Raw genomic sequence first — 23,226 nt, 5'->3', positions numbered from 1 at the left:
ATAGTGACCACCTGTGTACTGAAATCATGTGTAACGTATGGCTCCTAGTCAATAGATCAGCATTTTCTCTATAGTGACCACCTGTCTATAGTGGCCACATTTCCTAGTGCTGTTGTTGTTTGGCATAAACTTTGAACATTTAAATTGTAAGTAACTTTAATCTGCCAGAGTTTCAGCCCAATAAAACACTCTCAGCGCCAGGGTATGAACAGACTGACCAGACAGACGAAACTAAATCCTCGAACAAGGTTCAATCGTATCTTCCGGGTCTGGCAGGAAGTTGTTAAATTAAAATAAGAATAGGCTCGATGGTTGATTGCATACAAAGTAAAACAGTTTAACAGTTTTACAGCTTGAAGAAAACAAACGCTCCTACAGTACCTGCACCTGCTTGATAATTATTAAATCGTATGCCCTACTTGAATAAAAAAAGTTCATTGCAATAATAAATGTACCCACATCACAAGGAGCTTATACTTTTTTAAACTTACACCTAGTTATCGTACTGAAAATTGTTAATGACATTACATGAAGTCATTCAACAATTTTCAGTCATGATGAAAATTTTCTGAATGGAAGGTGTGATTATTGTCATTTTCTGAAAAATAGAAGCAAGCTCTGTTTTTACCTGGAGTCAATTCACAATACCAGTCCACTTTGGGGGATAATGTACTGTTAAGAGGATGTTCCATTTTTGCGCAGGGGTGATTTGGAACAGTCCAATGTTGCGTGGGAAGGGGTATGGCTGAAATATGCTGTATTTGCTCTTAAGCAAATGTCGGCCTTTCTAGTTCTCATTGATTACGCAAATCGATTAGATTAAGATGCTATTATTTTGTCATGGCCTTCTTAAGAGTTACGTTCAGGTCAAAAATCATGAAATTTCATTCATCTATTCTTGACTCATCCTGTTTCAAAGTCTGTAACAAAAACACCCTTTGTACTTCAAAAGAAAGCAGGTACTTCTTTCCGTTCACAAAATCTATTTACAAACCTAAAATTGTGACTATAGCTTGTCAAGATCACGAGATATAAAAACTGCGCATTCTACTGCAGTACTACAGAAAGCAAATAGAAGTGCCAAAATCTAATCATTTTAAGTCTAATCAAGACCTACCTACATTCCCAATACATAAATATATGAATCAAGACGGTCCACCAATGCATTATCAAAAAGCAAGTTTTCGAGTTCCCATCACAAACACGTACACACACACATACACATACACAAGCAAGTAAAATCATAGTCTTCTTAGCAAAATTTCTGCTTATAGAGCTGCAACCACAGACTTAAAAAGTTAAAGGTGGACTGTTGAGTTTTATTACAGACAAAAGCGGACTTCAGTACGTCTGGTTCTGTCGCCGTGGACATGAGAAATTCCCGATGACGGGGGATGAGCTTGACACCACGGTTCGAACTACCCCATCAGATGACCAGCTGCAGATGATTCTAGAAGATAGGTGAGAGGAAAGACAGTATTGTCCCTGTTACCTTGGTAAAACGGAGGTTTTGTAGTCATTTGTTGTTTGTGTGTGTGTTTGGCACCGGTGGTGTCTGTTCGCACTATCATCTCCAAATGCTAGGTACATTGGAAGCACTATCTAAAAAGTCGTGGTTAAAATAAAGGTGTTAGAAATGTCATTGAAAGGTGAAAGAAGATGAAACTGAAACGGACTTCATGTAGTTCTGAGTTTTCCCAACGAGCCTCATGCAAGTGATGTAAAAGTTTATGGATAGCCCACATATTACTGAAGATGAGCCAAAGCAAAAAAAAAAAAATCATAGATATAACTTGCATGCTACTAGTGCTGTTACTTTGAACTTTTTTCTAACGTACAAACAGTGTTTATCAAATAAAACGCACGAAGTAGCTGTACAAGATGTCATGGTACAATTCTGTGCAATTCACCGGCTTTTGCTACAAAGCGTATTTCAATTAACCGGTTTCCATTGTATATCTATGTATGATGTTCAGTGTTCACAAGCCACAACTGTGTCGTCATTTAGGACCCTTGACAATGGCGGATGCTTTGGAACAGGACCAGGGCGGTTGAATGTTTCCGCTGGTGTCATGACCTTGAACACCTTCTGGTTCTTTGCGAACATGACCTACGTCTTCCGCTTCCGGGTCACGAAGGGCGACCGAGTAGGCTGGTTCGAACAAGCTGTGTACATCAGCCCGGGAGATCCACCGGAACTTATCATCAGGTCAGGGGTCAAGACTTCCTGCTTTCTGTTTTATATATTAGTTTAACGACAACCCTTTTTTTTAACCAATTAGCTTCTATTTGTATTATACTGTTTTAGTGCATTTAAACTCAATACCTTGTTTTTCTCAATTCTCACTTCTTTCTTTCACATATTTTGTACCTTTATGATGTTTGTATTATAGAAAATGTTAGTTATTATCATTTGATTTTACTCACGTATAGTTTTCATATAAATCCTAGGTTTACCTACGTACCATGAGAGCACGTACTGAATCCGCTTGCAAGGTACAAATTAAGCTCAAAGCTTAAATTAGTTAACCTATAGCTAGCTTGTTTAACGTTACGTTTGACACTTATGCTTGAATAAATTCTTAAACTTTTATAAGTCTTCTTTCCCTGTTTTCAATTGTCTCAATAGTTGCGAGATCAACTGCATGTCCAAGATGAATCCATCACGTGATTTTCAGCTGACTAGCACGTGCTTGACATGTGTCCACGGTCTGACTGCCTACTACACCTGGCAGCTCTTCTATCTACAGAAAGACACCGAAGTCGTTACAGAAATACCCGATCTCAATAAGATGACATACAAAGGTACGTTTTTCCTGTAGACTTAGTCGCTTACAAAAACATGTAGAGCCCTGGAAAAACAAAACGAAAAATTAGAATGAAAATTATAATTAAAAAACTACTTTCCTAATACATGCAGTTGCAGTTATAACGTTAACCTTACCTGCTGTTTGTAATTCTAAAATAAAGCTTTAGGACAAATACTACGGATTAGGAAGCCTTTGTTTATCTTGTGCATAATTATCTACAAAGTTATCTTCCGCACTTGTCCCTTTAGCCTATCGTTGTTTTGAGCGCCGTCGGCAGTTCCGCGAATTTTGCTGTGGCCATTTTGTGTACATCCGGGCACTTCATGACGTCATTTGGAGCAAGCCCCTTCTGTCGTAACTTGTCAGGATCGGTAAGGTAGGACCGGGCCGTCCTTGGTGCTGAAAGGTGGATCACTGGTTGGCGTGCAGCCATTTTCTGATTGGTCGAACCGCTAATTACTACGCTATCATTGGTTGTACAGTTAATTGTGATGGACAGTCAGAATCGGTCCATAACACATTCAGGTACGACCGGTCCGTCCTTGGTGCTGAAAGGAGGGTCGCTGATTGGCGGGAGGTGGTACCGTGCAGGCATTTTCTCATTGGTCGATTCGCTAATAACCATGCTATCATTGGTTGTACAGCTAATTGTAATGGACAGTCAGGATCGGTCTATAACCGTTTCAGGAACGACCGGTCCGTCCTTGGTGCTGAAAGGAGGATCGCTGGTTGGCGGGAGGTGGTACCGTTTCCGTCTGTCAGGGAAACAGCGGGGATACGAGGCGGGGTTCACAGAGTACGAGTTCTCTACCAATCTGCCGCCATACGGAGGGTCATGTGACGTCACGCCAAAAACAGGTGTGATAGGCACATTCGCGGCACTGAATACGCATGTGCAGCGAAAGGTCAAGGCCCCTGAAACATTTACAAAGCACGCATGATATACTTATGCAAATCGAGACAATGGTCGAGAGAAGAACTATTGACACGTAAGGGGCCTGCACCTTTGACATATTACCCACGATTCCTGTCTCTGCACATGCGTACTCGGAACAGTGAACGTCCTTATTCGGTATATTCGTTAATCCATTTGGATTTGAATAAGTGTTCCTTTTTATAGGAATTAATTTCAGTGATGAAAGAATGATGATTAGTTATGTTACACTTCAAACTTTATATCCGTACACAAAATAAACAAACTTTCGATCAGCCCTCTGATCATCATCAAGTTGAAATGAACCAAAGCCTGTCACTGTCACACATCCGGGGACCGAAACCGACTTCCAAGCACGTGCACCTTGCTGACGTCACACTTCCAGTCTGGATGTGTGACATAGGCTTCGGGTCTTTCCAACTTGATAAGGCTCGACTGATCGAAAACTTGTTGGTAAGCGTACCAACAATCGTTTATTTTGTGTACTGATATAAATTTTAAACTTGTAGGATAATGTTGATTACGTTGAACTAACATTCGCAGGATACGCCCTGGCCACGCCCTTTCAAATCGAGTGCAAGAACTGGCGGGACGAGAGTGACAGACTCTCGCGAGATGCAGCAAAGGATCACGGAAAGGGACTTTTCTACGAATTCAAATCCCGCCATTTTGGCGCCATAGAATTTGCGTTGATCCACTACGGACTTCAGCAGTCTTTCACTCCTCTAACACCATTTGAGCTCGGCCCAAAGAAGGACAACTACACGTACAATGTCGTGGTGACCATAACCGATGTAACAGGCGAATCCACAGATGTTATCATTCCAGTAAAGGTAAGTCAGCGTACGTAGTTGGTCTTCTTCTTCTTCTTGTCCTTGTCATCCTGACGGACGATCAGTTCACTGACAGGTGGACTCGCCGATGTGCAACCAAACCCGCTGCAATTTGCACAGTCTGCCACAGGTTGGGCATCTGAAAGCACTTGTTGTACACGGATTTTGTCTCTTATGCCTTCTAGCTGCTTCCTTCATCTCTAGGTGGTCCAAGTTTTTTGGCACCTTGATGGAGTTTGTGCCGCCATGTAGCACGGTCTTGAGCTAGCTGCTCCCACTCAGTTCCAATGTTGAAGAGTTGGTACAGGTTTGATAAATCACAATATATCAAAAGCTGTCTATGTTGAATATATTGCAGGAAAATAACTTATAAAGTGTTTGCATATTTATATACATTGTGCAGAGCACATTTGACCTTTTCCGTTCGTCTGAAATTTCGATCGATATTGTTCATTCTTACTTATATGTCTCATTGTCTTTTTTTATTCTCACTAAACATTTTACAGGTTTTAAATAATTTCAAATAAAACATCCACATATGAAACAAAACTGGAAGCTTTGCAAATACGAAATCAACGTCTCTCCAGATAACAGAACATTCAATTTGGAAAAGTTACAAAAAAATATCAAACTAAACGCTGCATCGTTGTAATTGCAGGTCTTATTCTTGCTGTTTTCCCCTTGTTGCGTCCAGGTTTACCCCGAACCCATCGCGAACCTGACCTCCACCCTACAAGAGGTAGTCGGCGGTGCGGAGCTGGAGTCCATGCTGCAGTCCCGGAACATCCAGGCCGCTACACAACTCATCGTCAGCGTCGCCTCACTCCTCAACAACGGCGGAGATGACGCTGTAGTGGTGAGTTGTACACAACTGGCGTTCTCATTGCTTGTAACATTGTCAGAAGGTTATGTTGTCGGTTTTGCCATGGGGTGATGCTTTCGGTTTTCCCAATGACTGTGGTTGCATGTGCGTTTGATGCGTACAGCAAACTTGAGACGCTGTGGAAGAATATCCAATTATCAACAGCATTTGATAGGCGGGTAGGTATCGGTAAGACGAATGCCATGTTCGAGAAGGGGCATCCTGGCGGCTTTCCTACGGTTCTGCAGGGGAATTTATATGTGTGTTTTTGTTTATTTCGAGCAGGGTTATTCTGTTTATCGTCTTATACCACATTATTTCTGCCTATTCAACCATAGATTTATCTATCTCTTTTATACATGTACCTTACAGGTTGAAAAGGCGGAGAAGGAAATTGACCAGTTAGAGACAGGAGACGACAACGAGGAAATTGAGGACGAAGAGGAAGAAGGGCCCACGGAGACTTTAATAACAACTGAAAACGCAACAACCCTTGATATCACCACACTGGCACCCACTGCACTCACTGGTGTCGCCATAACTGCCACAGTGGTACAGACAACATCAAGTGAGTCATACAGCCCACCTATATGAACATGTGAAAGTCAAAAGACGTGCACAGTAGTAGTTCAATTGCGGTGCACAGAAAGTGCGAAATGAAACGGAATGGAACGAAATGTATTGGAATGCAAGAAAAGTATGAAATTGAACAAATTGTAACGAAGTGGATCGTATATCAAGCATATTATTGCTACAGTAACTGTTTTTCCAAAGCCGTCGCTATACGTAACAATCGTGAATCTTGAGATAATGATTTCGCCACGCAAACACAACAATACCCTTGAATCGGGACTCATGAGGTATTTTAGAGAAATTTAGAGAAAGTTTAGAGAAATGGTCTTTGGCAAGATGAGCTAACGAATTCTTGGTCTCACATAGCTGTTCGTGTCACCACCGAAAAAAAGACAGAAGACGAACTGGCTCGAGAACGAGAACTGGAAGAGGAGCAGACGAGGCGACAGGAAGAGGAGGAGGCCCAGTTAAAAACAAAGAGGGTTGAAGTGAGTAGGGGGTCAAACTGGACGTTATACGGCGTTACATTTTGTAAAAACGGTATCTTACGTCGCTGCTGTTGCTGCTGCTGCTGTCGCTGTTCTGCTTCTGTTGTTGTTGCTGTATGCGTCAGATCTTAGAAGTCAAGTTAGAAATGACCTTCTTTCTATCTTCTTTCATAAAGTTAGTAAGTCCCGGAATAACACGATTCTTTGCACACAACCAAGTATTTTATTCAACCGATGTGTCGATGACCGTCTGTCACCTTCCTCAGGGCAATTCTGACTGATTCACATTGCACTGCAGTATAGGTGTCGCTGCTTACAGATGCGGTCCCAAAGTAAAGTATTTACATATAATGTTATACATGATCACCTTCTTGTAGATGCGAAATAGCTTGGTGCAGAAACTGTCTGACTCCTCGTGACCACCTGTTATTTTCCTCAGGGCAATTCTGACTGGTTTACATTGTACTGCAGCTATAGGTGTCGCTGCTTGCAGATGCAGTCCCAAACGTAAATTATTTTCATATAACATTGCATTCATGATCCCCCTTCTGTAGATGAGAAGCAGCTTGATGCAGAAACTTTCTGACTTCTCGTGACCGTCTGTTATCTTCATCAGAGCAATTCCGACTTGTTCACATTGTACTGTAGTAATAGGTGTCGCTGCTTACAGATGCGGTCCCAAACGATAAGTATTTACAAATATACATGATCTCCTTCTTGTAGATGAGAAGCAGCTTGGTGCAGAAACTGTCTGACTCCTCGAAGAGCATGGGCGGAGTTCAGGACCTCGGGGCCGTGCAGCAGTACGCAACGGCCATGAAGGCTGTCACTCAACGGACTGACGAGGTCAACGAAGGCTCACAGGTACAATCTCTGCCATTATTAGCTCCATGAAATGGGAGGTACTGATTTGGGTCTGGATATTGCAGTTAAATTAAGATACCTCTCAAAAACCACCGAATGGATTGCAACAGCTTTTGGTAGGTTGTAGGTTGGGCTATTGTAACGGTTCAGGTCTATTTTAATGGTTTAGGGCTTCCTGTTCGCTGACCTTGGTACTGCAGCGTTTGTAGCACTTTGTTAAATATCGCTGGAACCGTACACGCTGTGGTGTTGATTTTGAGGTGGTAGGTATGTCATGACATGAGGTTAAAGTGGTGTAAACTTGGGACCCCTAGCTGGTTGTCGTGGATCTGCACGGTGTTTTTTGTGTGTTAATATTCGCTTATTCGATCAAATATCTTACGAAACTCTGGATGGATTGCTATGATATTTGGGTAGGTGTTTTTGAGCCATATAGCTTTGTTACTGTATGTCTACTTCATTTGTCGATAAAGCTATATGTAGTTTATGGTTCTGATGTCACCTTTGATGGTTCTGATGTCAGTTAAACATACTTTGCATTGAATCCACGTTTCTTCAGCTGACTGGAGTGGACATCTTGACGGATATGGTCAGCGCCTTGTCCAACTTTGCTACGGAGGACGAAACTGACACAGATGACGTCAGAAACGCAGCCAATGGTAGGTCACCATCGTTGTCCCAGCAACTTCAGCATACGTCACATTTCCAACCGGGGCCCGGCCGGTCAGCTTTCGGAAACGAAAAGTATGATATAAAAGAGATCCAACTGCACAACATGTAAAGGGAAAAGCAGCGGGCATTAATTGTGTATATTTTTACGTATGCATTTCTATTATTTGTCCCGGCAAGTCCCCGGTTCGGAAATGTGACGTTAGCTTTACAGGGTGACTACAATGGTCATTATGTTGATATTTACAAAGGTAGTAAGAACTTTGCCTTCTTATTAGTACGTTACCTTTTTAAGTATTTTCTTCGTACGTCTTTTCTGTTCACGTAGATTTGATAGGAGGACTTGGCAACGTCTTACAAGCATCCGTCCTGCCAGTAGAAGGTATCATATTGGAACCACAACAACTTGGAGTAAACGAAGACACAGGGGAAGGGGAGGCGGATACATCCCTTGAAAGTAAGCCACAAGACGACAAAGCAGAGACCAGTGAAGAAGAACTACAAGGGGAGCAAGAGGCCTTAGAGGAAGAGAACGTTGAAGAAGTTATCAGGAAACGTCGTACGGTAAGATACTTCTACATCTTATTGCCTTCACAGAGAATGTGATGTTTTTGGTAGCTTTTTTATGTGCGTGTACGTATACATGTATGTAAGCTAGTGGGTGGACAGCTAACTACAGAAGACCTGGAAGGATTTTATTAAGATTTGCTCAGCTGGAAGGTCTTGTTCAGACCCTAAGATGGTTAAATGTAGGCCCCCTAATAGCTTCTTACAATACTGCAGTGGTCTTCATGTCTTGAGTTCCGGCCATGCCATGGTCGTGATTTTTTCCGTGTGAGATGCTCTTGGGTAGAGAGTAAGTTTTGTAGTTTTGATGTTTGTTGTAGGCTTTTAGAACTGCATGAGCCGGTTTAAAGTAACTTTATTTTGGAAAAGAATAACTCGAGAAGGGATAATTTGTTATGTAAGTAGCGTAAGTAATTATGCTTGTTGTGGGATGTTGGATATGATTTGATTTGGGGGGAAAATTGCTTCAAAAAATTGTTACCAATATATAATGACGGATGAAATATTGGCATATATTCCCACAGGCTAAAAAGGTATCTCAGCAAGCCTTGGCCGCTGTAGAAAACGTTGCCAGTACTCTGTTCAAGCGGGTCCTGCCAGGAGCGCCCCCTGTACAGCTGAAGTCCCCGACTTTGGAAATGCAGCTGCAGCGAGACGAGCCGTACGCCGTGACGAACAGGAGCATGCGCACTATCAGCGGGAACTTCTTCCTACCCGAGCAAGACGTCATGTTCGCCGACATGAACACAACGGGCGTTCTTGTGGATTCCAAGGTATTTACCTCCGTGAAAGGTAGGTTTTGTACTCACTTGGTGTTTGCGTACTTGTAACGGTTATGTGGGTCCAAGCTTCCGCTTTGAATTCTAGGCACGTCGGTACTGACGGGAAGTTGGGTCAAAGTGATAGAATAGTTCAGATACAGGAAGTGGCAGGCCAGAGTTGGTACTCATAAATAAAAAATGACAGAGTCCATGGAAAAGGCACCTAATTCACGGGGAAGTATTCTTTATGGTTGCTCATTTGCACGATGATTTGCATGTTAATGTCTTTCTAAAAAAATTACTCATGCAACTGGATATGGTTTTGGAAACGTTAACGGTCAGACGTTTCAGATTGCATCCACTGTCTTTCGTTAGTGACACTGATAACAATTACGATGCACTTTTAAATTTGATATGTCAAATCATTGTACAGGTGTTGGCCATGCCGAAGAACCCGTTCAGTTATGTGGACAGCGCGGCGCTCGTCAAGTCGCCAGTCCTGTCGCTGGAGTTCCGCACACAGAACGGCACCGAGCTGGTGATACAAGACCTGCGGGACGAGGTGGCGATCGAGCTGAGCAACCCGAGTGATGTTACGCCCCAGGTAGGTACGAGGTAGCACGGCAGTGGTAAAATCCAAGCAGAGGTTCGGCGCCTGCTATTTTTGACGTACTGATGTTATGTGTTTTTGTTGGGCTTTTAAATTCTTTTTCGTGTCCGCTGGCCAAACGTCTGCCGGCACTTACTTCGGGACATGACAAAAGCGGTTTAAAATAGAAAGACCGACAAAAATGCATAAAAACACGTCAAAAACAGTCAATATCGAACCCATGCTTGGAGAATACGACAGTGGCACCGTGTGCGTAGTCCAGTGGTTAGCGGCCCTGCCTCTGGAACTAGAAGCGCCGTGAGTTTTGATTACAGCTGTTTCGCTCACCCGACACGCACGCTACCGGAAAGGGTTGCAGTCCTAAAGCCGGCTTTACAATTCATGCGGACGCCGGCCGAATTTGTAGATCGGTCAGAGCTCGCCGAAATTCAACATCGCCCGAGTATCGGCTGTATTTTTCGTTGAAAATCTGCCCGCTTTACAAATGGACGGAGCCCGTCCGACGTCCGTATAACACAACTGATTATAATTTGTTAATGAGATTGTACTATGTCTTGAACATGGACGAAGTCGGAACTCACTAACCTTGTAAAAAGCCAATATTTGTGTAAAATTTAATTTCTGAGTCGCGGGATATGTGTAGGACATGAGTGGAGTGGACGGGCACACTGAAAACAATACTATCAACAGGAATGTTGTGATATACCAATCCAAAAACTACCACAAGAGCCACAAAGTGAACAGGCAGGTCTTATTCACCATAATACAATAAAATTGACAAGGCTGCGATTGGGCGAACCTCGGGCGAACCTTGTGCGAACCTCGAGCGAAGACCGGCAAAGGTCGTCCGAGTTTCAGACTGGAAGCCTTTAGACATGAAGAATATATGATCTCACACATCCAAACCTATAGCAAACAATAAATAGGAAGTACATAGCAAAAAAATGAATATGAAGTACTGTCTTGGTGTCCAATTGCTTTACATTATAAAAGTAACGCAGCTTTTTTTTAGAAAAGTTCATAAAGTAGCCTTTATTTATCTTATATTTCGGAACAAACTGTTCACTAAAGATGAAAGCCCAAAACAAATGGACGTGTTCAGCACAGGTGTCAAATTGATTAGATGACAGTTAAAATTCTGCCGGAGCCCTCTCAAGCTCCCACCGACACCAGCGCAACGCTCGCCCAAAGCACGCCAAACTAGTTAAAAGTCCGACGGAATATCGTCCGGTTATTGCAGGAAGCCTGAACGAGTCTGGCGCGAGGCCGAAGAGTTCGGGCAAACTCCGACCGAAAAAAAGAGAGTCAAAAACCGTCGGGTTGCCGCCCGAGTATTGGCCAAGTCTTGGCCATTGCTCGGACAAGCTCCGGTCGAGCTACAGGCAACCCATTGACGAGCTCTCCGAGCTCAACACTCGCCGCCGAGGCCTCGCTGAAATTAAGCGCAGCTGCAAGTGCCCCGCAAACGCCGGCCGAGCTGCTAATAATCGGCCGAGGCCCGCATAATCGCCAAAACGCCGGTGATACTCCGGCCGAAGAAAGTCCATTTGGAGCTCGCCAACCACTCGGCCGAGCTAAATTCTTGATTTGTAAAGGGGGCTTTAGGACGGGGCGTTAAGCCGTTGTCCACTGTTTATTGTGCTTGTCGAAAAGAGGTAGGTGGTTACACCGGTACAATGAACCTGTAAATGTTGTACATATCGTTTGTTATCTCTGTCACGACCAGTGAAAGACTAGCCCTTCATAATTCAGTGAGCTAAGACTGAATTGAGATCATTTTCCTTTTTTCTGCCAATCTGGACAAAATGAGAGATATAAGTGATTTAGTCTAAATTTGCATAAATGTGTCCAAAGCAATGCACATAAAAGTTCAATGTTTGAACAGTTCACAGAGTTGACGTTCCCATGGCTGAAGATCTTCAGCGTGACGTTCCGGGTACCGACAGACAACAGCTCCGTGCACGTTCTCGTCTATCCCGAAGACCCCACCGTAACGCTGGCGGTGTACCTACGGCGCGGCGGCAAGGCGACCCCGTGGGACTTCGACTTTCGTGCGATCATACCCCGTCTGACAGACACCCACGAGAACAAAACGAGTATGACATATTATATCTGAAATATAGTATAGAACCATTTTTTCCTGTGTCTGTTTCATTGTTTGCTACGTGGTAGTGCACTTGAGTGAAGTTAGGGTTAAGGTTAGGGTTAGCGTTAGGGTTAGGATTTGGGTTAGTGATAAGGTTGTTGGTTAGGCTTAGGATTAGGGCTAAGTCTTCCGGTTACGGTTAGGCTTAAGACCAGGGATAGGGTTAAGGCAAAGGCAAAGGTTATGGTTAGGGTTAAGGGGACAGGCCCCAGTTTATTTGGCGTTTCACACTTTGGAGCCTGCAGACACTCAAGTCTAGCAACGGTCTCTTCCAGAAGTCATTATGAAGTAAGTGTGTATGGAATGAAAAGGCAACCCTTCATATATAAGTCCAACTGAGTTTTGCTTCCTGGAACCGCAATAATTTTGGTAACAAGTACCATTCTTGCTAGCCTACAACATGGAGGAAAACATCAAAACTTAAGGTGTAGCTTTTTCTATAAAAAAAAGAAGAAAAGGCCATCGAGACATGTTTGCAAATATGTCGATGCTGGTCTCTAACTTGTACATGTGTTTTCCTAGATGTTTGGGCCGTGGACGACACCACAGCAGCCGACATGCTGCAGACATGGCAGAGCGTGGGTGACGAGGCGGCTGATGAGCTGTCCCACACCCTGTTCATCCCAGACACCTCACAGCTGCAGAAGGGAACCTACTACCTAGGCTTACAAGCAAGAGGTAAGAATATTTCCTCAACATCTTCTTCCTTTCGAACATACATTTTCCCGTTAATCTTCACGGATGGGAAATATACTGTTTTGTTCAATTTCTCCTACTTGTTCGAGTTAATCAAGGACCAGACGACGGTCAGTACGGTAACTGAAGGTGTAGCAGACAGCTTTTGGTGTTCGATTACGTTATGTAGTAAGTGGCAGGACAGAGTTGAAGGGGCTGGTCACCATACATATGATTGTGTTTGAGCAAGAATGAACAGAGCAGTAGTCTGTTAGGCTAGACTTTGTAAAGGTAAATATTGCGTGTTTGCTTGCAAATGCTGACTTTCTCATCTATAATAATGTCTTTGGTAGAAACGCAGCGCAGTTACAGAGGAATATGTACATGCTGTTTGTATTCGTTACATATTACAGTTCCGCCGGAAGAAGACCCTCAAGATTCAAACCTAACGGTCCGTGTGGCAACTTTCACGTCAGGGTGTAGGTACTGGGACACTCAAACGGAAATGTGGCGGCAAACCGGCTGCAGGGTAAGATGTTGGCTATCGGGTAGAAATAAAGATTTCGTACAGACTTCTATCTTAATATGAGTTAAGACTTGATTAAGACTAGCACATGACTTTGGACGCAGTCGAATTCTTCGCAACTATTTACAAATACCATTCTCACACTTTGTCGCCAAAACACAACTTCGCAGAGAATGTGTGAGTGCAATTTTTAGAATATTTTGCCACTCAATCGCAATTCCGTACTGATTGCTCCGCCCCTGAGGCGTCGCCAAAAAATACATCTGAACATCAGCCACTTGTGTTGGAATGTGTGTTAAAAGCTTAGGATAGCGAAGTATTATATGGACTCAAAGCTTTCTGGTTAACGGTTCCTAAGTTTTTCGTCATTTCTGATAGGTCAGCCCATTGTCCACGATGGGAAGAACGAAGTGTCTATGCACGCATCTGACATCATTCGGGAGTGACTTCGTCGTACCCCCGAACACCATCGACTTTTCTACGGTGTTCTCAAAGTTCGCATCCCTGAGTGACAACGCGCCGGTCTTCTCTACCGTACTCTCCATCATCGGACTGTACTTCATTGTCGTCGGGCTTGCTAGGAGGGCCGACCGGAAAGACATCGTAAAGGTAAATGTACAACTCTTAAAGCAAAAGCTTTATATATAATTAAAATTTATGGTTGTAGGGAATTCCACCATGAAAACTCAGGAATAGTCGAAACCTCTGTATACAAGTCAAGACCTCGGTGGAAGACCCTGACAGCTTCAGCGAGGCCTCCACCAGGCGTTCGTATGGAGGGGGGGGGGGCATTGGACGCCATGATTTCCGTATGCAAGAGAGTTCGTGTCCCACCGAAAGTCTCGTTTTCGTGCGAGCTCAAGTGTGTTCCAGAATCTGAGTTCTCGCGAGAGTAGCCATTGGAATTGGAATTAACTATATTCGGCAAAACAAGAATATGTGGCCAGGAGTCATTCCCTGGGAAGGTTATCATTTTTCATTTCCCGGATTGCGTCGCTAGTTAAATCTTGGGGCAACTCCAGTGGCAGAGTGTTTAGCTTCTCCAAGATAAGAATTTTATGTTTGGATGTGCTATGGTGGAGTGCCTGTGGACGTTTGTGGGCATAACTCGAGAAGCTGTGGATGGGTCTTCATGATATTCTTCGTGGGTCGGTAGGTGTCAAAGACCAACAAAGATCAAGTTCAGTAATGGGAATTGTAGCTGCTTCTTACAGCGTGATTTGTATGTTTGTTTCTTCCTATAGCCAGTCGGTCGACCATACATAACGTTAACGACAATGATAGAAAAAGACATTGGACTGTCAGGGACTACTTTTATTAGTGTCTGCCATGAATATACTGATCATACTGGAAAACTTTGTACCTCGCCGGTGTAAACCAGATGTACGATGAGGAGGAAGATAGCCAGCTTAGTAAGTCCGATAGAGAGTGTATAAAATTATTGTTTTTCTACAACTCTAGTGGGGAGTATCGCCACTCGTCGACAACGACATCCGCCACTCGTACCACTACCAACTGGCAGTCTATACGGGCATGCGCAAGGACGCGGGGACGCGCTCCAATATAGGATTCGTCCTGTCGAGTGAAAAGGGTGACACCGGTACCAGGAGACTGGACGACAAGGGAAAGAAGGTACTGGAACGAACTTTCGTTTTCGGCTTTCTAAATGGCTTAACTATATGTCCTAAGTATAAGTTACTTATTTGCGATATCCGTACTTAACATTACTGCGATACGGTGTCACTGACGAAAAAACAACGGATGTTGTTTGAAACGTCTGACCGTTTCCAAAATTATATCCAGTTGCTTGTGTAACTGCTTTTTGACGCATCTTAACTATGGACTTATCCACGGCATGGATAGATTTGGAGTTGTGTGGTGTAACGGAAGGGTGTTTGGCCAATAACCAAGAGGTCCTTGGTTCGCATCTTGTTATGCCACTGACTTTGTGCCCTTGGGAAAAGCACTTAACTCGACTTTCCTCACTCCACCACCTAGGTGTAATAGTGGGTACCTCGACTTCGGTTGGGGAGGTAATAGGCAATTCTAAAGTCAATTCTTAAGTCACAAAGGGGACGTGAAAGAACAAAAATGACGAATCCATTGTTCGGTATACCATATTCTGTGTGTTTGGTAATTTTTTAAACCTTTGTGACCAGTTCATAATCAATCTTTCTGCACGCTTGCATCAATTTTGGGGTTCCTAGAGGATGTAGTTCCAGTGCATGGGGTTCCTAGATGTAATCTCCAAGCAGATACTACGGTAGCATAAGATAGTATTAAAAGCTGGTAGAGGAGTGAAGCTGGCTAAGTGTGTTTTGCTACCGGGCAAATGTACACCTCTTAGCGGACTACACTCCTTGGCCAGTTTAGTACTATCTTATGCCATCGAAGAATCTGCTTGGAGATTACCTAGATGATGGTAAGTGCTTACATATGAAGACAATTTTCCACAGCATCTTTTACTGACACAAATGGAGTTGCAACTTTCACTACAGGTTTTTGATCGCGGCAGTGTCAACAACTTTCTCTTGAGCGTCCCTCGTTGCCTAGGCAACCTGCAGTACCTCCGCATCTGGCATGACAACTCTGGCAAAGGCCGCAATGCATCATGGTTCCTCGACAAGATCATCATCACAGATCTGCAAACCGAGAAGCGGTGAGTTGGAAAAAAGAGGGGGGGGGGTAAAATGCCATTCGTACTAGAGGTGATGTGACCAATACGTTCACCCAGAAAAAAATGATATTGTATGAAGCTTTTTATCAATATCGACCAAATTTCAAATCATTGCGGTCACATTACTTTCCAGTTAACGGCCTTTAGAAAATCAGTAGGTAGGTAGTGAGAAGAACAAGCCAGGATGAACGGTGATCAGAGTTGTGTCGGTCGTGTTCTTTAAATCATGAAATCTGAAAAGACATTGTCAAAATGTTTGATGAGGATTCCCTTAGTATTTCTACTTGGGTGTCTGACTAACAACTTTGACCCGCACACCTCAGCTCAATTGTCCATGGCCAGTTGTTTCCTTCATTTTCTCTTGCATAACGTTACTGCGTGTAAGGTAATACTTTTGCTTTAGGTGTGGTTAAAGATCCAACGTCGCTTAGTGACATTGTGTAATAAACTTAAAGAGTAAAGCACAATATTGAATGTAATACGCCAAACTCATTCTAAACTGTATGTTTTATGTAGGACGTACTTTCTATGTGGCCAGTGGCTGGCTGTGGAGGAGGGGGATGGAGTGGTGGAGCGCCTCCTACCGGCGGCGGGAGAGGAGGACGTACTGCAGTTCCAGAACCTCTTCGTCTCCAACTCTCGCAAGAACATGACCGACGGGCATCTGTGGATGTCGGTACGTGTGATAACGGTGTAGAACAGGGAGGGATACTACATTTCACAGTCAAGCTGTTCAAAACGGAACTATAAAATTATTTGCTGTTAAACATCATTGTCTTAAGGCAAAGTAGCATTCGTCATAGGCCGTCGTGTGAAGTTTGATATCCCAGAATTGCTATGACATGACTAACCGCAGACGAGGATGTAAGACAGCCTTTCCGTAACAAGACAAATGAATTTTGTACAGCGCTCGTACGACTATCCCAGTGTCTTCAGTTTGTGTTCGTATGACGTTCCCACAACGAATATAATCTGAGACAGCTACGTGCTTCTGTCAGGCGGGTACCTCACTGAAGCTGCAGCACACTAGTGGCGTTGCTGTGGTCGAGCTAATTGACTAAGCGCTCAATGAATTTAATCGATTTGTGTGTTTTGTTGCCTTTTTAGTTTTACTTGTACGTTTTGCATGGTATTCTCATTGTAAAGTCAATGGTAACAAAAACTAATTCTAGAACGCAGCGACGCCGCAATTTTAGTAATCCGCTTTAAGTCTTTAGATTACCTTGCGCCTAGACGGATCTGCCTGTATGTTCTTCTCCATCAGGTTCTGTCCCGCCCCACCCGGAGTACGTTCACCCGTGTGCAGCGGGCGTCCTGCTGCCTTCTCCTGCTCTTCACCAGTATGATCACCAGCTGCATGTTTTACCAGGCACCGTTGGACCCGGACGCACCTGGGCTACACCTCGGACTTTTCTCCATTACTTATCAAGAGCTGTCCATCAGTATACAGGTGAAGATACTCTCGATATGACCTCTTACTTAATATTTACTTATGAAGCAAGAACTGTGTGGCAAAGAAAATCATCAACGATAGTTTTGAAGGAGGTGTACCACAGGGTAGTATACTGGGCCCACTCATCTTTTTTTATTCCTTCAACATCATGTGCACTGTTTGTATAATAACTAAGCATGTAACGATCGTGGATCTTCCTACTGAGTGAAACGTAACTGTGTGGCAAAGAAAACAAAAATGCAGGCAATAGTTTTGAAGAGTGATTTACCACAGGATAGTCGCATTGGCCCACTCATTATTCTTTCAACCACTTTATCATTTCAGCATCATGTGCACTGTTTCTATCATTATTACAAATAAGCATGTAATAATCACGGTTCTACCTACCCATCATCCTGCACATCAGCACACTGTCCCTACAGTCTTGAAAGGTTAGAGTACTACCATTAGCGTCTGTCCTTATGTTCCACTGATAGAATAAGATATTAACTTGCCACATTTTTCTTGTCTATCTAAAATACAATATTGTCTTACAGAGCACTCTCGTCGTACTACCGGTCAACCTTCTTGTGGTGAACATCTTCCGTAAACTCCGAGCCAAAGAGCAGGTAGCTCCAAGCAAAGGGAATTATGGCAAAAACATCAAAGCAACAAGCTCGTCATCATTGACGAAAGGAGGCACCAAAAAGACGTCCTACGACGAGGTAGAAAACGATGAGCAGCCTTCGAATGAAACAGAAAATAAGCAAAGGGTAGTTGCAAAAGATGTGAGATCGCCGCACAAAGTTTCTCCAGCTATGAGCATTGCTACAAGAGAACAAGATTCCCGGAAGTGTCTTAACCATCAACCAACAGGGGAAGAGAAAGAAGTCAGTGACTTACAAAAGACAAATCGTCGCCAGTCTTTGGCCCCATTGGTAGATACAAATGGAGAACCGTTAGGACAAAAGACTGATAAAAGTTCAGAAACTGAAGCGTCGACACCAGGTAATGATGTTGCACAGCAAGTAAGGACTCTACATGCTAGACAAACGAAGACACTCAGGAATCGACGGTCAAGAGACACGTTTGCCACTCCCAATGAACGACAAGACTGCGTTTCCATGGGTTCTACTGCACCATCAGAAGGTGTGCACGGTGGTCACAGAGGTTTCAAAGAGAAACGTTCCGTGCAATGTGCTTGCACACAAAGAATCCAAGACAACCCACTTAAGCCTGAGCCTATTTCTACAGGAAAGCGTGGACGAGCCCTTAAACGTACGTCATCCATACCAAGGTCAAAGCAAATCCTTCCCTATGACAAGACTGAAGCCAGCATGGATAAAGCCAAGTCGGCATCAACTGAGTTGCTGGACAAATTTGACACCGCCGAAGGCAAAGAACTAAAACCTCTCTACGTACGCTTAGAGGAAAGCATAGCCCGGTATGAAGAGGCCATAAGGTGTGAAGAACAGAACAACAAATCAGAGAAGAAGAAGGCAAAACCTCAGACTAAAGAGAAGAAGCAAACAACAAAGAAAAAGAAGAAGCCGTTTCTGCTTCCACATTGGTTCCTGTGGGTTGCCTACGTCATTGTGTACGGAGGAGTTATGCTGTCTGGGTTCTTTACCATACTCTACTCGCTAGAGTGGGGGTACGAAAAGTCCACTCAGTGGCTGGTGACCTTCTTGATGACGTTCTTCCAAGATGCTTTGGTTGTACAACCAGTTAAAGTAAGTATCTTCTTGCTATCCCAACATCTGTTTTTTGTCACCCTCTTCACAACTAATCAAGTACTTAAATGTATGCTTCTTTAGCGTCAATGGTTGCATTTCTAATCTTAGAATATTTTCATTTTCGCAAATGTACTATTTATATTTATATTTAAAAAGTGTGACATTTGCCGCAGTGATTTCGCCTTTAACATTTACTTTTTAAATATTTTTTTACCAGTAGAATTCAGGCCACATGGCCTTTTTTCATGTGTCCCTGAAAATCACAAGACTGCAAGCTAGCTTGAAGTTACAATAACATTCTAACTCATTTTATACCAGTCTTAATGATAGCACATTCCATTTCTAAAAACAGGGCTCCGGTTCCAGATGTTTCAGACTTATCTTAAATGACTACATTTGTAATGTCATTTTTGTCTCTTACAGTCTATTTTCCTTCCCGCTCTAGGTATTAGTGATGGCCGCTCTGGTGTCACTCATAGTAAAGAAATCAGACGAAGAAGAAACAGAAAAGGAGGACAACGACAACCAGCTGGGTGCGGACGAAGAACCGGAGGCAGAAGTTCCTGACACACATAACCAAAGTTTGTGTTGTTATTTTCTCTCTGAAAAAGATTTTGCCAAGCGTTGCTAACCATGCTTTCATTCCGCATATGCTAAGTATACTCATATGTTATGGCAATGGGCAACAACAAACTTCCGTTCTACTCAACCCATTTTTATATCAGTCTCATCTCACCCTACAGATGGACCACATCTACAGCCCCTGAAGCAGGACCGACTCCGCTCAGCCCGTGAGGTCAGGATAAAAGAACTTAAGGTGGAGGACGTGCTGAGGACCACGGCACTTCACCTGGCGTTCCTGTCTGTCATCGTTATCGTCTGCCTATACAACAGGGGCAGCCATGCGTACTATCTGCACCGGTCTGTAACTAACACCTTCCTGGAGAACAGGCAGTTCAAAGAGGTTTGTCATCAGTATCCTACTTATCGTTACCGTATGAGACATACATGACTGAGTAACAGGCATATGTAGGGTCGGTATCCACCCCCGTCTCATCGCCAGTCTCTATAATACCCCCGTCACATGTAGCGAAAATCGATCGGAGCACGAGTCTGCGAACTCTAAATTACGAGGAGGCATGACCCTGATGCCGACGAAGAAATGGCAGGGTTCCCCCCTTCCCGTCAGGGTCATGCCTCCTTGTAATTTAGAGCTCACAGACTCGTCGTCCGATCGATTTCCGCTACATGTGGCGGGGGTATAACAAAGGCGGTCAGGTGTACTACCTACACCGGTTTGTAACTAGCACCTTCAGTTCAAGGAGGTTTTTTATCAGTATTCTACGCATCATTTCAATATGAGACATAGTCATGGTTATATATAGGGCCCAGAAGTTGGTTTCCACCCCCGTCTCATTGTCAGCCTCTATTAAACAGAGCAGACCATGCGTATTATCTCTACCGGTCTGTAACTAACATGTATCTGAAGAGCAGGCAGTTCAATGAGGTTTTTCATCAATGTTCTAATATGACACATTGTAATGGATAGATATATAGGGCCCAGAAGTCGGTATCGGCCCCCGTCTGGGGTTCCGAAGTCGTTTTTGTTATAGGCATTGATAACCTGTCAGATGATACATGATTGCATTTAGCTTTTAGAGGAAAACGACAAAAAAATTTCTCAAATATCACTTAATGTCCAATCATTGTTAACAGATTTCAAACTTTTTACAAACTTACGTGCCAACTATTTTGCAGTGTCACCTTATCTGTTTTAAATGCCTCGGAAACCTTTGTTCATTTTATAACTCAATTACATTTGTATAATTTGATTTGCTTGCTTTGTATTATTTGTTTTGGTGCCATGTGAATAAATCAACGAATTGAGTGTGTCGCCAACACGTATTGTTGATAAATTTTGCAACACAAAAGTTACTATTATGTCACCAACATTTACTTGATGGTGATGTCTTACAGATACACACAGCGGACGGCTTGTGGATGTGGGCGGAGGAGATACTACTACCGAACCTGTACCCTGACGTCACCTACAGGAATACCAGTGTGCCGTTACGTCACAGGAAGTTCGTTGGGACCTCTTTCCGAGTGGGAACAGTTCGACTTCGCCAGCTCAGAGTGATTCCAAGTAAAAGATCAACTTTTTTTTATATTTAGGAGGATATTTTTCATTGCGTTTATCATTTCGACAGTATGGTCATCTTACTTTTGCATTTTACTTGTATTTTCCCAATGTGTGTTTACAATTAACCAAAACAATTGATCATATGCACCATGGTATCTTATCACGTTTTAATTATCATTAGGTCATGCTATTCGACTATATTGATCGATTACATCCTTTGGGAAGCCCAAAACTAGATGCGAGCTTGCTAAAAGGGTTTTAAAGCTAAGTGGTCAAGAAGGTTGAACTAAACACATATGTTTACGTACCGATTTAAATTACTAAACATATGGTATACTAGCATGAACAGTAGACTCTTCATTATTTCTTGGGGACTTGGGGACTGGCTCTGAAATTCTACAGCATAACTTGTATCCGTTTTCTTGTATATTTTTTGTAATTTACAGCATATATCTGCTCATTTTGTAGTTGTTTTGCACGATTTAAAGCATGGTCGAAAGCTTTAAAACGGACAATATACTTGTATTTCCATCGCAGACCAGTGCACAATACCTGTGGCGATGAGAGCAACTGTACCGGAGTGCAACGTTGACTACTCCTGGACCAATGAGGACACGCGTTCCATGTCGCCAGGATGGGTACATCAAACAAAACTTAGTAACCATAGCAACAACGTCAATCAAGCCAAAACGACAAAGGCGGGCGACCTCAGGCCCTGGACGTATGGAGACGCTGTCGATTTGACTTCAGCAGCATTCTATGGTGATGTACATCTTTACAGGGGTGGTGGATACGCTGTAATCTTAAAGAACAACGCCAAAAATGCCAAGACGCAAATTTCTGGTCTAAAGAAAACTGGCTGGCTTGACAAGTACACAAGAGCTGTGTTTGTCGAGTTTTCACTCTACAGTCCGTCATCCAGTCTCTTCATCGCGGTAACGGTTGTCATAGAGTTTACAACCGTTGGTGACGTCACTAAGCATCCCAGAATCCAAAGCGTCCGACTGCATGGTGTTGATCCCGTGGTTATCACGTGCAAGGCCTTGTACTGCATGTTCGTGCTGTATTTCATTGGACGAGAGGGAAGGAGAATTAGACGAAAGAGAAGGGAATATTTCAGAAGTTTTTGGAACTGCGTAGAGGTACCGTTCATTGCATTGGAGGTATCGGCCATCGTACTTTACGGAGTAAGAACGACTTTCAGTAACGACGCTTTGTACATGTTAAAAGAAAGAGGGGGCTTTGTCAACTTCCAGTCTGCCGCGTGGTGGAACGATGTCTACAGTTACGTCATTTCCTGTTTGGTGTTCGCCTCCATAGTCAAGTTCCTGACGCTCTTGCGCTTTAACGGACGGATGGCCATGCTCTCCTACGTCATCAGACGGGCGACCAATGAGCTTGTCCAATTCACCGTCATGTTTTTCGTCATCTTCTTGGCGTATTGTCAGGTTACCTACCTCCTGCTTGGGACGGTCCTTGCAGGCTTTGGGACTTTTCAGGTACGTTAAGAACTATTTCCTTTCTTACAATTAGTTGGTAACTGGGAGACCCATACTGTACTCTTGAGAAGGGCATCTCTGTTGGGGCTGCAGCGTATTCCTGAAGGGATCTAAAATGGGAGTTCCATGTTCGAGGTGCCTCAAGCACGTTAAAGAGGAAAGGGCTAGCAATCTCTCCCTGCAAAAGCAAGGAGACTTGGTGACGTATGTGCCACTAGCATATTAGGTAGTACAACATGAACTATAACAACAAAGACTAGCTCAATAGAGAAATGAATTAATTGTTCACCAGAAGTGAGTTTGATTCGAGGCCGATCCAAAGGCTCTTAAGTTGTATGTACTGTTTTCTCTGCTTATCACCCAGTGTAGGTGCGACATACAGACTGCATACACTACCAGTGGATTCCCCCTCGCTGCAATG

At 43.4% G+C, this 23,226-nt stretch overlaps 1 protein-coding gene across 1 annotated transcript in view; it reads left to right on the top strand.

Moving 5' to 3' along the window:
- Window positions 1-22,887, top strand: part of LOC118429314 — a 32,318-nt gene extending 9,431 nt beyond the window's left edge. Inside the window, exons 4-29 of the mRNA XM_035839796.1 lie at window positions 1,329-1,461; window positions 2,009-2,209; window positions 2,630-2,805; window positions 3,498-3,668; window positions 4,288-4,577; window positions 5,272-5,433; window positions 5,812-6,007; window positions 6,379-6,500; window positions 7,224-7,364; window positions 7,924-8,023; window positions 8,362-8,597; window positions 9,125-9,373; window positions 9,795-9,965; window positions 11,857-12,067; window positions 12,640-12,795; window positions 13,206-13,321; window positions 13,697-13,927; window positions 14,780-14,950; window positions 15,817-15,977; window positions 16,512-16,671; window positions 17,260-17,445; window positions 17,985-19,160; window positions 19,609-19,744; window positions 19,907-20,127; window positions 21,141-21,309; window positions 21,844-22,887. Coding sequence (XP_035695689.1) covers window positions 1,329-1,461; window positions 2,009-2,209; window positions 2,630-2,805; window positions 3,498-3,668; window positions 4,288-4,577; window positions 5,272-5,433; window positions 5,812-6,007; window positions 6,379-6,500; window positions 7,224-7,364; window positions 7,924-8,023; window positions 8,362-8,597; window positions 9,125-9,373; window positions 9,795-9,965; window positions 11,857-12,067; window positions 12,640-12,795; window positions 13,206-13,321; window positions 13,697-13,927; window positions 14,780-14,950; window positions 15,817-15,977; window positions 16,512-16,671; window positions 17,260-17,445; window positions 17,985-19,160; window positions 19,609-19,744; window positions 19,907-20,127; window positions 21,141-21,309; window positions 21,844-22,814 — 6,413 coding nt within the window. The 3' untranslated portion in view covers window positions 22,815-22,887. The remainder of the gene's footprint in view (window positions 1-1,328; window positions 1,462-2,008; window positions 2,210-2,629; window positions 2,806-3,497; window positions 3,669-4,287; window positions 4,578-5,271; window positions 5,434-5,811; window positions 6,008-6,378; window positions 6,501-7,223; window positions 7,365-7,923; window positions 8,024-8,361; window positions 8,598-9,124; window positions 9,374-9,794; window positions 9,966-11,856; window positions 12,068-12,639; window positions 12,796-13,205; window positions 13,322-13,696; window positions 13,928-14,779; window positions 14,951-15,816; window positions 15,978-16,511; window positions 16,672-17,259; window positions 17,446-17,984; window positions 19,161-19,608; window positions 19,745-19,906; window positions 20,128-21,140; window positions 21,310-21,843) is intronic.
- The last annotated feature ends 339 nt before the right edge of the window (window positions 22,888-23,226 follow it).

The sequence above is a fragment of the Branchiostoma floridae genome, chromosome 13, assembly GCF_000003815.2.
Source record: "Branchiostoma floridae strain S238N-H82 chromosome 13, Bfl_VNyyK, whole genome shotgun sequence".
NCBI lineage: Eukaryota > Metazoa > Chordata > Leptocardii > Amphioxiformes > Branchiostomatidae > Branchiostoma > Branchiostoma floridae.
This window is presented reverse-complemented; position numbering and strand designations above follow the sequence as displayed.